This window comes from Limulus polyphemus, unplaced genomic scaffold (assembly GCF_000517525.1).
Source record: "Limulus polyphemus unplaced genomic scaffold, Limulus_polyphemus-2.1.2 Scaffold953, whole genome shotgun sequence".
NCBI lineage: Eukaryota > Metazoa > Arthropoda > Merostomata > Xiphosura > Limulidae > Limulus > Limulus polyphemus.
The window spans coordinates 220,101-235,691 of record NW_013666563.1 but is presented as its reverse complement, the minus strand read 5'-3'; the positions used below and the strand labels follow the sequence as shown (position 1 = coordinate 235,691).

Below are 15,591 nucleotides of genomic sequence, written 5' to 3'. Positions count from 1 at the left end.
TTTTACGAGTGCATACTTGAAGCATTTCCAAAAAATGCCATATATATATATATATATATATATATATTGCATTTGTTTATGTATTCAGGACCAAAATCCTTCTTTAGTAAAATATTCAAACAGGGTGTTGTTAGTAGCAAGGGAAGTAAGACTAGGTTTTTTATACAGAAATATTGAATATGGGTCTAAGAGGTTATAATTTCATTGTATAGGTATTGCTGAGGCCACATTTGGAGTTTTATGTTCAGTATTGAGTGCTTTACCTTAGAAAGGATATTAAATTGTTGGAAAGGGTTCAGAAGAGGGCTAATGGATGGAATGGTTGCCATGTGAGGACAAGTTATGATCTCTGAAATTGTTTTCTCTTGCAAAAAGAAGTTAGAGGGGGGATCTGATTGGGATGTTTAAGAATTGATTTTGTTGATGCATCATTGTTTTTTCATACTTAATGGTAGGCTTAGGGGACACATATATATTTCAGCAGGGTGGTTGGCCTTTAGAATGGATTGTTTTCAGATGTGGTCGATACAATTAATTTAAGGAAAGGCTTGATTATTTAAATGATAAGGGCTGGCTCTGAGTGTTATATTTTTATTTTAAAGTTTAGGTTAATGGACAGGATGACCTAGATGGACCAAGAGATCCTTTATTGTCCTTAAATCATACATATGTGTGCATGTTATTGTACACATTAGCACTGAAGTTTATAAAATGTAGTGCTGGGGAATTATTGGAATTTGGTAATTGGGTTCATTAATTAAGTACATTCAACTAATCGATTATTCTCATGAGAGCTGGATAGTTGGAATAATCAAAAATAATAACCATTGGAAACACTAATTAAGATAAATTGATTATTTGCATGGGTCATGACAATAATTGATTCAGCTGAACAACCTTGAATTAATTTAAAATAATAAGAAATCATAATGGCAATATTTCAGTTACTTAGTCAGAATCATTGGAAACACTAATTTGATTAGTTGATTTGTTTTCTTGACATTAATTGTAATTTTGATTATTTTTATGTGACGCTAATCAAAGCTCACAGGTAATTGGCCAGCTATAATAAAATATGAATTAAAAACCCAAGATTTTGTTTAACAAATTTTGTAAAATTAAGACAAGGTTTTCTAATTGGTCAGGTAGCTAACATATTAAGATACTTTGGATTTTTTTATTGAATAATCATTTAAAACTTTTTTTGACATGTTGAAGTCGTAAATCAGAATGATTTCTGGGTTTCTGTTTTCAACACATCATGAACTTCTTTTCATACTTGTAAAGAAACATTGTGGTAAGTTAATATTTATCACAGAATAAAAACTTATGCTTTTCACAACAATTTGTATTTGAATGTGAAAATTTAGAAACAGACAGACTCAATTTTACCTGTTAAGTCAAACTATTGAACAGTTGTTTACAGATACAGAATTATATATGAAACTTTTGTCTTTATAACGTACCTCCGTGAAGTTAATATCCAGAAAGGGGGGAAAATTTAAATATCACACAATTAATATATTTACTTGAATTCAGAGTTAAATTTAAAAAAAAATTATAGAGCCAATGTGTTAAAATATTAAATTTTGTAAGATTTTTTTTTCCCCTCCAAAATGCTGATTACACCTGTAAAATTATGCTCAGATTGCTTATTTCAATACTCGAAATAAGGAACTATAAGTACATCTTTCGTAATCTGTTTCTATTGTTGAGGGAACTCTGCTCATTTCTTGTAGACTCCACTACATAGAAAAGAGTCAAATATTTAACAAGTTTAAAATACTGTAAACAGAAATGTTTATACCAATAAAATAAAACTATTTTTAAGAGACCAGTTTGCTTTTCAACTTTTATCTAATATTTTTTGCTTTCCTGGTTGCTTTGACTGCAATTTATTAAGAATGCTAGATGAACAGTTTTCACTTAGCTCTTCTTGTCTTAAGATGTGGAGTTTTAGCCATCTTGTCATTAGTAGACATAATAACTGGACATTATACTGTATTTTATTTTCTTACATACTTTTAAGCTGCTAAAATAAAGTAGCTAACTAAATTTAAGAAAATATATTGTCATTAAAAGATGTAAGAAGCAAGAAAAAAAGATGATTGAAAAACTACATCAAGATGAAAAATAAAATATTGTGTATCTGGATAAGGGGTAAAAACCAAGGTTGGTAAGTCTGTCAATTGACTGTTAAAAGAACCTGCAACTTGTATCAAAACCTGAGTATTAGCTAAGGTTTTTTTTATTAATCTTTGGACCACAAAGTACCCCCTCTGTTTATAGGAAAGTCTTGTACCATTATTAATGAACTTCAAACAAGGAAAAAATGTATTCATGGTGTCATTGCCTAATAGTTGTTACCTTTTTTTACATGTTTTGTAAATTTGTAATGCATGAGCTTAATGAGTCGCTGCTCTTCATCCACTGCAACCTTTATTGGTGAGTGATGATATACTATGCTGTATTATAAGTTACACTATAAACAAGTATTTGGTATAATGACTGGCAATATTATTTATGATATACAACTTCAAAACCATGACACTATGCAGTACTGGCCTTTTTGTGGTCAGAAGGTTGGAAAAAACCACCAATTAGTTTTTATTTTATTTTCATATACTTCACATTAAGTCAAATTCGATAGATGTAGTTAACAAGTGGTTTCTAAGAATGAGGAAGGTATGCTTGTTTTTTTAATCCCTTGCACGAAAGTCAAAATCACTGCAAAGATGATTATTCATATTGAAATGATTAGTCTTATTTACCTGTAATTCACATTTAACTTTTTATTTTTATAAGTTACTTGTGGTTAATCGGTCTTCAGACTAAGACAATTAGCAATAAACTGGCAAACCTTATTTTGTTCAAACATTGTATTTATTCATGTGACACAGTTTTTCTAAATGTTACATTTTTAAACAAACATGGAGTAGATATTACTGTTAAACCATAATGTGAATCATTAAAAATAAACAGGAACTTGTACTGCTAATGAAGCCATGTCTCAGTCGCTAGAGTAATGGGTGAGAAAACAATACTGAAAAGGGGGAAGAGCTTGCTAAGTAACAGACAGTTGTCTCTAACCCTACACATAGAAAAAAAAGGAGAGAGAATTTTACAACTAGTGAAACAGGTGAACCTGTATTAGTGTTATAAATCAATTTCAGAAGCTTACCTCTGAAATTGATCTGTTACACCAAGAAATGAATAAGTCTCCCCACAACAAAACAAGACCAGGTCCATCCCCCAGTAAGTAAATATAAAAATAGAAGGACTTGGTAATGCTTAAGTGGCTCCATCTGCTTCAAATTTCCTAATCCCAAGCAAGGCAGAGAAGTTTATCTAATTAAAAAAAAGACAGAGAGAGAACAAATTGTGGCTGGAAGAGTAAACTCAACCATAGAAGTTGCTTTTATATCTGGAATGTAGCTTGTGATAACCCCAATGAAACATTTTTATTTAAGTTAAACCTAACCATTGAAATATAAAAAATTTAGGTTCAGTTTTTTTTAATCATCACTTGTGTAGTTTATGGCTATTCATGATTCTCCCCATTTATTAGCTACAAGTAAAAATTATTAGTACCGAGATTAGTTTTGACAGCAAAGGACTAGTCTAATGTATGTTCTTTGTTGTCTGGTCACTTAATCCTGACTACCAATGTGCATATTTTAGCTCACATAATTCAACAACCATCTTAGCAAAGAATCTATTGGTAAGGATAGTTGAAAGTGTTTTATAACTATTCAATTAAATAACTTGGAAAACACGAACACAATACAATGTTTATTACTGTTCAGTTAACCTTATTGGTAGTGATCCAAAGGTTAGCAGGATGCTACAATATTTTGTGTCTTTCATATGGTGTAACTTTTGGTACAGATATTTTGAATTGCTCGTTTTATGTCAGAATGCTAACTAATTGAAGATACTTTATTTGGAATTGTTTTGACAAAATAATTAATGAAATATTTTATGACAGACTTTGTGACAGTTGTTTCTGTTGGAGCTTATGAAATGGCAATCTATATTATTATTATTACCTAAATGCAAGATAATTTATAAATTTAGAGTTAAGAATCAGAAATAGAGTTTGTCATATGTATCATTTTCAAACACACTGAATTTTTAGTGTACGATGTTTTATTATAGTCTCATTAGATTTTATTAATTGTAGATAAATGTTAAATTAATAATTAATGTTTTTAGTTATTAAAATCCAAGCATTTTATTGGTTATTAATAATAATAATACCCCATTAAAATTTACATTTAAATAGTACAGGTTAATAATATTTGTGACTATCCAGTTTAACATTTATTTTCAATCATGTTCATAAATAACAACATGAACAGTATTTTGAGCCAAGATGAGAGAGACAAAAATATGTTCATACCAATTCTAATCATTTATGTAAGTATCCCTGCAAAAATGCTGTTCTGACGTTTTATGATAAAACTTGAAATACTTCTGTGTAAAGAATCATACTTATACCAATGTTTTATTACATAAAATGACAATTATTACATTTATTATTTTTTGGTACACATAATTTTAAAACCACTAAATTAAAGAATAAGTAGATAAATAAGAACAGCTTTGAAGTAGCAGTTACTTAAAAAAGTTATACTTAGATTTTAAACTGGGAGCCATAGTAAAGTAACCCAAACAGCCATCACTATTTAATGAGCTTTAAGAAAGCAGAATAGAACTATTATATCTCAAAAAAGTATTCAAGATCATAATTTGTTTACAATATGATTGGCACAGCAAACACATATCATAATCAAAAAATAATAATTTAAAGTAATGGCAACAATACAAAATAATTTGTTCATTGTAATGAAAAACTATATTCTACTACTCTTCTTCCTTGCAGTGTCCGAAAGAAACATTATGTGTACAGAATTTTACTTGTACATTAAAACTCTCACAACTATACAATACTTATGACTGACTTCGCTTGTGCTTGTATAGAGTATATATACACATAAATGGCACTTGATAGATCGTACAAAGAAATATGATTTACACAAAATGAACAGAAAATATCAATTTCTGGTAGATGCACGATCCTGAATACAAGCATACTGGTATCTTATCTTAGAAGAGCTAAACAATTACCTTTGTGTTGCATATATAGACAAAAATTACAACGGTATTGGGATGTTCCAATATTTGGTAATCTTAAGAAATATAATACATTAATAACCATTTAATTACTAAATTTTTCTGATAACTGTTGGCTTTGATTTACATTACTAAAAGCATGTATTTTGTTTTCTGTTTCAGGAGGATTAAAAAAACAATATGTTCATTGCATTTCTACTATATATACATACACACACACACACAAAGATACACATCTATTAATTGGTTTATAAAATAACTTGGTTCCAATTACTAATAACTGTCTTTGGTGTATAAAAAAAAGCTTACTCATCTGAGTCCTAGTCCAGTAATAATTTCTAGTAACTATAGCATAGCAGAAACTTAAGGTTTATCACACTCCTCGTTGTAACACATGCATAAATATACATATTTGGAGGTCACTTTACGAGAATTTTCACGACATGAGCATTTTCCAATTATCTACTGGCAACAACAAAATTTTTCACAAAACTACAGAGATTCACATCAAGAAGTTTTTAGGGATTTTTTTTTGTTTTCATTTGTGATACAAAAACAAACAAACAGTGATGAGCAGGACATGGCACATAAATTTTTGACCATCACATCTTTAACTCCGCTGGTAAAATTGTGGGGTTTGTAAATTTTGTGAGCTCACTTCAATATCCCACACAATGTATTGCATCTTCTTATCAAACATTAGATGCAACGTGACTATGAGACTTAATATTCCTCCAATGGAATTGCAGTATAAAAAGTTTATGAGCTTCGGTATCGTGGGAATTTTCCATATATTATACAGTACATTTTCATAAAAACATAATGCATTGTACTCACAATGCATATAAGTCTATTGTTTCTGTTTGTCCCTTACACAGCTCTGACTTCTATATTGAAATTGCTTCACCAACATATTTTTGTGCCTTTAGTCCACTTGAAAAAAAAATTAGACTTATATTACATTTGTCTTTTATGGGATAATATAACAAAATGAAGGGCATGTGGAAAGTGTCATTTTTCTCTGATCTTGTGATCTTCATATACCAGAGCTTCAGAATTGAGGCACATTTGTCTGATAACTCTGAAAACACAAGGCTGTTGCTGTTGTTTGAAATGTAATCACCCGAGAAAAACATACAATTTTTTTTAATGATTATTAATCTTCAGCATTCAAATTCTGAGGCAGTTATGGCATTTAGATCCTTCATCAGGCCTTCCAAGTTAGCCATTTCTTGATTGAGTTCCTCTGTGCTACAGGAAGACTACAAAGGAAGAAGAACAGTGACATAAAGTTTTAACATATATATTGAAAACAAGAGTATTTGCTGAGACTTAAAATCCTTTATAAAGTAAATATTTTAATGTACCCAATTTTAATTCAGTGGATTAGTTTCATAAACCCACATCAAGTGTATTTTGTTTTTGTATTATTAGCAACAAAATATTGTAACTTGGAGGAACGCTTACTACGTCCAAGTAATTCCAGTATTAAAACAAAATTTATCAAGAGACAAAGGAAGTAGTGAAGAGAAAAACAAAGTTTAAATTTTGAGTTGAATGAGCAGTGACTTGAATTAAATGACATCAGTTTTTAAATCATTAAAGTAAAAATCACATGTTCATCTAAATATCATTATAGGAAGTATCAGTGATAAAAAAAAGTCAAATCAATAGATATTGCAAATATATTAATATGTTCTTTAATTGTTATTAATAAACTAGAAATTTGATTTATATGGCAAGCCAAAGATCTTTCTATCTATTAAGGTACTACATAAGATAAAGAACTAACACAATCAATAACAAAAATAACTTATTGAAATTATTCTTCAATTTTAGACTATTTTTACTATTGAAAGCCAAGTGTTTTGGGTGTATTACTGGCTTACTATTAGATGATCTTATCTGCAAAAGAAAGAACCAACTGTGGTAAAAGGATTAAGTTTTCTAGCCAAAAACTTTGTATAACTTTGTCCTTACTGCTACTTCATCCTCTTTCTCACACTTTGAGGAGAGGTCTGGTACATTTGGTGTGACAATTGCTGTACTAGGTTGGGTAACAACAGCTGATGGGTGTGAAGAGGAGCTACCAATCAAGTTGGATGCAGGTGTATTTCCACTGTATATTGCCTTTTTGTGGGGACTGGGAACTCCTTGTGGGCGAACAGCTAACAATTAAAGAATTAGTTATAGGTATCCACAAGAACAAAACAGATTTTAAGTTACTTAACCTTATTAAAATAATAAATGTCCAAAAATGAACAAATAGTTACATTATACAATAAGGTATTACTCTTTGGTGTTCATTCCACCAAACTATCAATTTGTACTGGTTTTCAAAACGAATTTTTGGTCTCATTTGAAAACCATTACAACTTTTGTATGTGATCCTGCATGCTAACTTCTTAATCATTAACTATCAATTTGTTTCACCCTTCTATTGAGTAGAATTAAGCAAAGGTACCATATGTTCCAGTAAAACCCTATATGTAATTCATCTCACTGAACCACTAGCAGGTAATTCAGATACGATAAGCTATGGATTCGTTAAATCAATCAATTTACTGATGCTAGTCAAATTGAAACACATAATAAACGCATATAACTGGTAACGTAAACATCTCAGGTTAATCAGAATTTTCTGGCTGATGATATTATAAAGCTGTATTTTTGAAAAATTAAGAAGTGCAAATTTTAAGATTATTTTCCTTTATTTATATAATGCATTATCAAAAACGTACATTTATGCTATTATGAACACTATCAGCCCTCATCATACCCCTCTATAACTATCAAAACTATTTTTCTTTCAAACCATCTATTACTCAGCTATATCCGTTAAATCATTGTAAGATTACAGTGCATGATAGAATGTAAATTAAGTTGCTTATGTAAATGTTTACATAATGTACACTGAGTATAGTAGATAAAAGTTTTGATATAAAAAAATTTTGTTTTTTTTACCTAGTGAGTAAACATGTATTTCATAAAACTTATTTACAAAATTTCATTAGTTTCTAACACTATAAAGTCTTTAAGAACTGGATATTTATTGTGTTACTGTAAACATTTGAAACTATTAAGCTTTTCAAATAATCTGTTTACCTCTGTAGAAATCTACACCCAACCTACAAGTTTATAGCTGGCTTTCAATTATTTTATACAAGGTATGAAATGGACTAAAATGCATTAGTAAACAATAACCTATATGCTTTGGTTGTGGGGTTGTTGGTGCACTCTGTGGTGGAGGAGCAGGTACACTAAAGCTCTTGAGTGGGTGTCCCACTGGTCGTTTCCCCAAAGTGCCATCTCCACCTGTACTAGGATGATGAGGACTGGTATATGTTGAGTGCTGCCCAGTGCCCACAGCCATTGTTATTGGTGGAGAAGAAGGAACTTGTTCATAAGTGACTGATGCCTGCTGTGCAATGGGTGAAGCCATATCAGCTGAGCCTAAAAGTGGAGAATGCAACTTGAGTCACTGCATCATTATTATGTGTTTTAGCTTAGAAGTTAAAATTTTACACCACAACTTAACAAAAATTTGGAAGAGCTTAACTATTAAAGCTTCATTAGACGTATTACTGAAAGAAACAAGGATTAGAGCTTAAGTAATACAAAATATTGTATCAACACTGTTTTATCATTTGGCAGATTCTTTTGGATTATTTGGTAAAAATAATTTGAGATACAGTCCATATAACAAAAACAAATTAAGTTGTTTCTTCATTACTATTTGCTACATCCGTACTCAACTTTTCCAACAGAAACTCCAAATTAATGACAAACCTGACTTACTGATTAGCACTAACTCGGTAGCTCAATCATCTACTCAGTTAGTCTCTCCTCGAACAGTGATTCTTGTATTTATACTGAACTCTACCTTCTACCAAGTATGGGAAGTTTGTAGATCTTAGGCCTACTTTTATGAATTTCTAAATCTGGTATTGTGATCATGATTAGCAGCTCACTCTAGCAAACAACTAAATTATAACATTGTAAATATAGTTTACAACAGTATCTTTGATTTTGAGAATCTTGAATAAAAAATTACTGTCACTTGTTCATTCCTCTGGGAGTCTTAGGAAGAACATGATCATCACTTCCCCTCTCTTTTGGAGTTTTAAGCACTAAACAATTAATGTTTTCAGCTCTTACTAAGTTGTTTTACAAATGTTATCATTACTTTCAGTTTTTTAGTATTTGATAAGTGGTACTATAACAAATTTAATACATTCTATAAATCTACACGAGGGCTATCTGTGCTAGCCGTCCCTAATTTAGCAGTGTAAGACTAGAGGGAAGGCAGCTAGTCACCACTACCCACCACTAACTCTTGGGCTACTCTGTTAACAATGAATAGTGGGATTGACCGTCACATTATAATGCCCCCACGGCTGAAAGGGCTAGCATATTTGGTTTGGATGGGGATTCGAACCCGCTACCCACAGATTGCAAGTCAAGCTCCCTAACTACCTGGCCATGCCGGGCCCTCTAGAGGATATATCACCACTTACAAGTCCTTGTTTATTTCTACAAAACATGCTACTACAAATTTGCTCAAATTTGTTTCTCTTATGAGATAATTCCAAACACCTCTCCTACAGTAAGTATAGTTATCTCAAGCCTAGCAACTAAAAATGAAAGCAGAATTAATAATACTGACAATGAATACTAGGCAATACGCATAATGCCAATATAATGATGTACTATAAGATTAGTCTGTAAAGCCCTACACTTGTGTAAGCCAATTTTATAGACACTTTAAGATTAATCAAAGAGTTTAAGATTAAGCAATTTTTGGGTTGCTGTTTTTTCCAGTCGAAAATACTGAAACTCATTCTGCTTCTACCTGCTTGGGCCACTTAAAAAACTTACAACTTGAAATCAAACACTTCATTTTGTGATTCACTTCCATGTCAACTAACAACTTTATAGTAACTATGGGAATAAATTAATTCATGCTTGGTTCAGAGGTAGCATCCATGCTTCTTTCAGTTGAACTTTATTTTTAAACTTTAATACAGAATCCAAAAATTTTCACCATTATTCTTTATAACAAAGTTAATTATCACAGTGCTATACTTTTTAATACCTATGCCTATAAATACTATACATCATACTCACCTGAATGAACTGGGTCAACAACAATATGGGCTCGGGGAATGTTGTACTGGGTACGTGGGTAAACAGGCCGTGTCAGGCTTGATGTACCAGAATCACAATGCTGATTAATATTTCCATTAGGAATACTGGTGGCAGTGGCAATGGCTGTTATTATAGGAAAAAAGAGAAGTAATGCTTAAATTTTGTTATGAAAAGTCATTGATAGTGCATGAAATGTTATGTCAATTTGATAATTTTTGTTTTCATATTTCAGAAACCTAAAGTGAAATTTAACATTACATTAAAAAATTCTGGGTGATGGCTAGAAACCTACAAAAAAGTGGGGTTGGTAGACATAGGAAGCATCCTATTTAGTAATAAAAAAAAGAATGAAACTAACATTAAGCAAAGAAAATGTGATTGAAGACTTGTTTTAAAAAAACTGCTCTCCATGCAACGTATTCCTATAGAAAATCCTGATAGTTTTCATCCTATTCTATGGTTATGCATGTGGATGTGTGACTGAGTTGCTATTGTCCAATAAGCACAATGGAAAAGTGCCCCCTTTGTGAACATAAATCCTGCTGGTTGAGCCAACTAGTACATATAATAATGCCTTTACTTCTTTATTTCTGCCTGTATGGATTGTATTTATTATGCTTTATCCAAATAAAAAAAGGTTTTGAATTTAAATTCACAAAACAAATGCAATGCTACTGTGTGAAATATACAAAGTTTTGCATCTAAATTTAATAAGTTATAATGTTAATGCAAATTGGTGAGTTCTATATCATATAGCAGAAGCAAATGAATATAGTACAAGTTTTTTTATAATTTTTAGGTATATATGTGTAATAAAATAATATAAATATATATATTGAAGAATATTGTGCTAATTCCTGCTACTTTTATGAATTTCCAAGATTTTTTTTTTAAAGAACATGGATGCATGGTTTATTTTGTTACAGTAATCAACACGTAGAGACTTCCATTGTTGTCTCTTACCATTTCATATTTTCTAATAGCATATCTAAAGGTGGTGCAGCATCTTTATTAGTTTATTTCTTGTTTGCATTGCTCTTCAAAGACATGCTAATGAACATGTCTTTACATGAATACCTATTAGAGGATCTTCTGAGAGAAAAATCTTCAAAGAATTATTTTATGAACAGAAAGATAGGAGATAGTGGCTTTCTGAAGTTAGTATTTCATACTTAATGTCTTAAAAGAAGACTGAGGGTATTACTTACACTTAATGTATTTAATTTCATCTAATAAGTCCATATGCCAAAATCAACAAACATAATTAAAGAATAAAATACATCCACTGCATTAGAAATTTTTGATATTTGCAAATTTTGGATCATCTTTGTATCCAATGTGAACAATTAAAGTTTCATAATCTTTAACAAATTATTCAAAATTGGCAAGCTTGATCTTAAAAAATATGTTTTGCTGAAAAAAACATTCCTCCTATAAACAATGTACCCTTACTAAAACCTTAATGATTTACTTTTCTTTGGCAAGGTTAGGTTTCAGTGCAGTCTATCAATCATATTTGGAGATCCAATCTGTAAGCTAAGGTTGAAGCCTTTTTTTTTTTATATTTCTTGATATTTTCACATGGTGGTACTTTTTATACCAGTATAACAGAAAATCAACGATGGTCTGTATTCTCTAGTGACCAATATTTTAATAGCTATTCCAATTTTTAACACAAGAAAAAACTAATATTACACTAGCTTTTCTTTTTCTCCATTTCATATAAAAAAAGAGCAAAGATCTTAAAATCTTTCCAGATAATCATTAGATTTTTAATATTAATCTATGTTTACTGGACAGCATGCAACTTTCCAGTGACTTATTTGTATTCAACATCACTAACTTTATTTAAAGTTAGATTTTACCTGTTTTCTGTCTTATTTACAACTTTTAGATGTGATGTTGGTTGAAAGTCAAACAAGTTACATCGAACAACACAAGATTTTGTTAATAAAATTATGCTACAGCATCACTCTTCCATTCATACCAAAACTCAATTACAGTATTCAGAAGATCTCCAAATAACACAAAATTCAAGCCCACTTCGAGTCAACCAGGATCCTTGCCAGCATATTAACAAATGTCAAACAAACAACACATAAATTAACAACCAAAGGTGTACATTTATAAAATACCATATACCTACAGAGAAACTATCAGACAATTGAAAACAAACACAACCACTAGCAGAACATAAGACAGACCAGAGACTAGAAAAATGCAGTGATTGACAGAGAGATAAACTGGAAAACAAGAAAAATGAAAGAAACAATACATATCAGAACACAAATCAACAATCATACGTGTTTTGTAGAGGAATATTTAACCAAATTTTAAAACAAGAACATTTATTTTTCAATGAAAACATAGTTGTTATTTACCTAGTGGACAATTTGTCAACAAATTTCATACATTTATCAAAAATCATACCAAAACAAGATTTATCATGTTAAAGTTTGTAAGGTATGAAGCCTGACTGTGACCAAATCCAAGTAAAACCACTGAAATATAGACAATGAATTTACAAACAAATATGCCAGCTTATTCTTCTCCATTAAGAAATACTTTATTAATAGATCATGTGCTCAAAAGACTTCAATATGGAGGAGATAAACTGATAAAAAATACAGAACAATAACTAAAACAAAGTGAATAAATTCCTGTCACAATTTTATATTTTCTTCTTCTAATTGGGTTTAATTTTTATTTTGGCAAAAAAATAAATAAAAATGAACATTGAGAGCCTCTTTAGTTGACAGAGCAAAAATAGAAATGAGCTTCCAAAACCTGACTCATGGAAAGAGCAGGCAGGGATTATATCCTACATTTTCTACTATGCAGTCTGTATTTTTAGACTGCTGTTTGGATTTCTATAACGTTGCATCAAAATAAACTTTAATTCACCAGTTCAGTTCACATAAAAGGACATCACTGATAAGCTATTACTGCTGCAAAGGCTGATTAACAAAAGATGCTGCTTAGGTAAAATAGTTTTTTTAAATTGACTCTTGGCTTTCAAGCACTACATAAAAATGATCCTAGCAAATTCCTTCAAGATACTATTCTGTATACTCACGCTCTCTTGGGAGTGGCTTTTGTGAATCAACAGGAATCATTATGGGTTTGGCTCTTACAGCCCTCCGGGGCAGAGAGGATTTGTCATTGGTTTTATTGTCATCCTCAAGCGAAGGGTCTGGGAGTTTGAGATGGCAAAAAAAAGAAAGAAAAAAGAAAACTTACCACTAAATAATTTTAAATAAAGAATAATGTAAAAAAAAACTGAATACTTATAAATTTTGTCTGAATTCCAGATGTTAATTCTATCAATAGAAGCTGCTTACTAACACACACGCATATATTCTCATTAGTCTTCTCTTGCATAATGAGCTAAATTTATCGAAAAAACAAATATACATATAAAAAATAAGCTTTCTATTGTTTTCTTTTGAAGTAGAATTTTGAATTTCTGTATAACACATTCAGGAGTCTAACTCTTGCACAGTTTTTGCAAGATAATTTTCCTTCAGTTTTTCCTCTGTGCATACCTTAATTTTTGTTTTGTTTTTTGATGGTCAACCATTTTATTGTGACCAAGCATCAAACACATATCATCATAATAGATGGTAGTAGTAATTTTGTCTCTTGTTATTTTATTCTTATCCAAGATCTAGCAGTTAGTATACAGTCTGTAGTGAAAGAAAAAAGATCTTCTGATCAGGATTTTTGTTTTAATTTTCAACCTTAACACATTTTTAATACCTGTATATAAAGGTCCCTTCTTTCTTTCCAAAGTACTGATAATTGGTTCACAGCTCAGTTCTTGTGAATTACGTGGAATGGGTGTAACAGTCATGGTTGTTTCAGTACTATGTCCTTTGTCTAATGATTTCAGTTCCATCTGATCATGGTGAATCCACAAGTCTGGTGGTTTAAGGTCTTTATTTGCTCCCAAACCTTTAGCTGCTGTTTTGGTACTGCAAAGAAAGAACGTTTTTATATACATCAGTAAATGGAGCTACAAATTAAAATAAGAATTAAAAATATAAACACTTCCCTATACAAAAGAATAACACTTATTTGTAGAGCACGTCTAACACTAAAAATTTAAATGCTTATTTCAAGTCTGCATACTGATATATCCTTATACTTTAATGTCTATTATCATATGTCATGTATATGATATTTCATTAATTTTAGAGGTCATGCTTCTCCACTGGCTGAGCCACTGCCCACATGACTTTTTTGTTCAATAGCAAATATGACCAATGAGACTTGACCAGTAATAGTCAAAAGTCTATCTGTAAAGTTAATCATACACAGTGTTAAAAACTTAATGTTGCAGTACTGAACAAAAACATCTAAGGCAGTGAGTGATTTATGGCACACAAAAGATGGATTTAAAACAATATTTTTACATGCCTGTCATTTAAATTCTCTTCTAGAATAAATAAGAGAATATAAAGAAAGAAATATCTACAATACAGCAAGAAGTATCATCACACTTTTATGCTTAAAAACTTTTATTAATCTGTTTTAAATGATAAATTATAGTACCCCTTTCAAATTGATAACAACAGTGGTTTTCATGACTTATTGTAAAAATACAAGTGCCTAGGCCTTATAGCCCCACTACTTTCACCACTGATGGTGGTTTACATAATGGACATGGTTATATATTATTGTTCTGCTTTGCAATTTCCACTGAGGTTCATGCTGTCTATCTCCTCTTTGCATGTTTGCAAAGTCTATCAACTGTGCATGGACGACAATTTCAGAGATTCTGTTTGGGTAACTCATTTAACGACTTTCTGCAAAGATAATAGCATGAATTCCCATTTGTATTCGCATCTTGAGGTAGTAGCATGTTAACTTGGATATTTTGCTGGATGCTCTGTCTTGATGGAGCCAAATCTTACTGGCATACAGTCTGTGTAAAGACAGCATTTCATTGCAGTACCGTGGTGACAGAAACTAATCTGATAGCACAAAGAGTTCATCTTAACATTTTTCTCAATTATCCAAATGTCTGTTTCATTTTTAAGCACAAAGATACATAATGTATCTGTGGTGTGTCTACTACAGATATTGAACCTAATTGTTTAGCTTTATTAGCCTGCCAGCTTACCACTGAGCCATTTGGGCAGGTGGGAACCTGGATTTTTAACTTTCCATTATAGTTTAAATTCGATGACGAGGAACCCACTTTGAGACTAATAATGGCTGGAGACGGCTTGAATGGGTAATGAAGAAAAACTTTAATATAAGTTTAACATAACAGCAAATGTACAACGTTTCGACAAGGTTTTC

At 31.0% G+C, this 15,591-nt stretch overlaps 1 protein-coding gene across 4 annotated transcripts in view; it reads right to left on the bottom strand.

Annotated features, from left to right (window-relative positions):
* Window positions 1-4,481: 4,481 nt before the first annotated feature.
* Window positions 4,482-15,591, bottom strand: part of LOC106461410 (neogenin-like) — a 162,221-nt gene continuing 151,111 nt past the window's right edge. For 3 of the 4 annotated variants that reach the window (XM_022388366.1, XM_022388365.1, XM_022388367.1), the window contains 6 exons: window positions 14,044-14,258; window positions 13,361-13,477; window positions 10,264-10,407; window positions 8,341-8,589; window positions 7,117-7,304; window positions 4,482-6,398 (listed from right to left, as the gene is read on the bottom strand). In XM_022388366.1, coding sequence (XP_022244074.1) covers window positions 6,300-6,398; window positions 7,117-7,304; window positions 8,341-8,589; window positions 10,264-10,407; window positions 13,361-13,477; window positions 14,044-14,258 — 1,012 coding nt within the window. In that variant the 3' untranslated portion in view covers window positions 4,482-6,299. The remainder of the gene's footprint in view (window positions 6,399-7,116; window positions 7,305-8,340; window positions 8,590-10,263; window positions 10,408-13,360; window positions 13,478-14,043; window positions 14,259-15,591) is intronic. The other variant, XM_022388368.1, reaches the window with a different exon arrangement.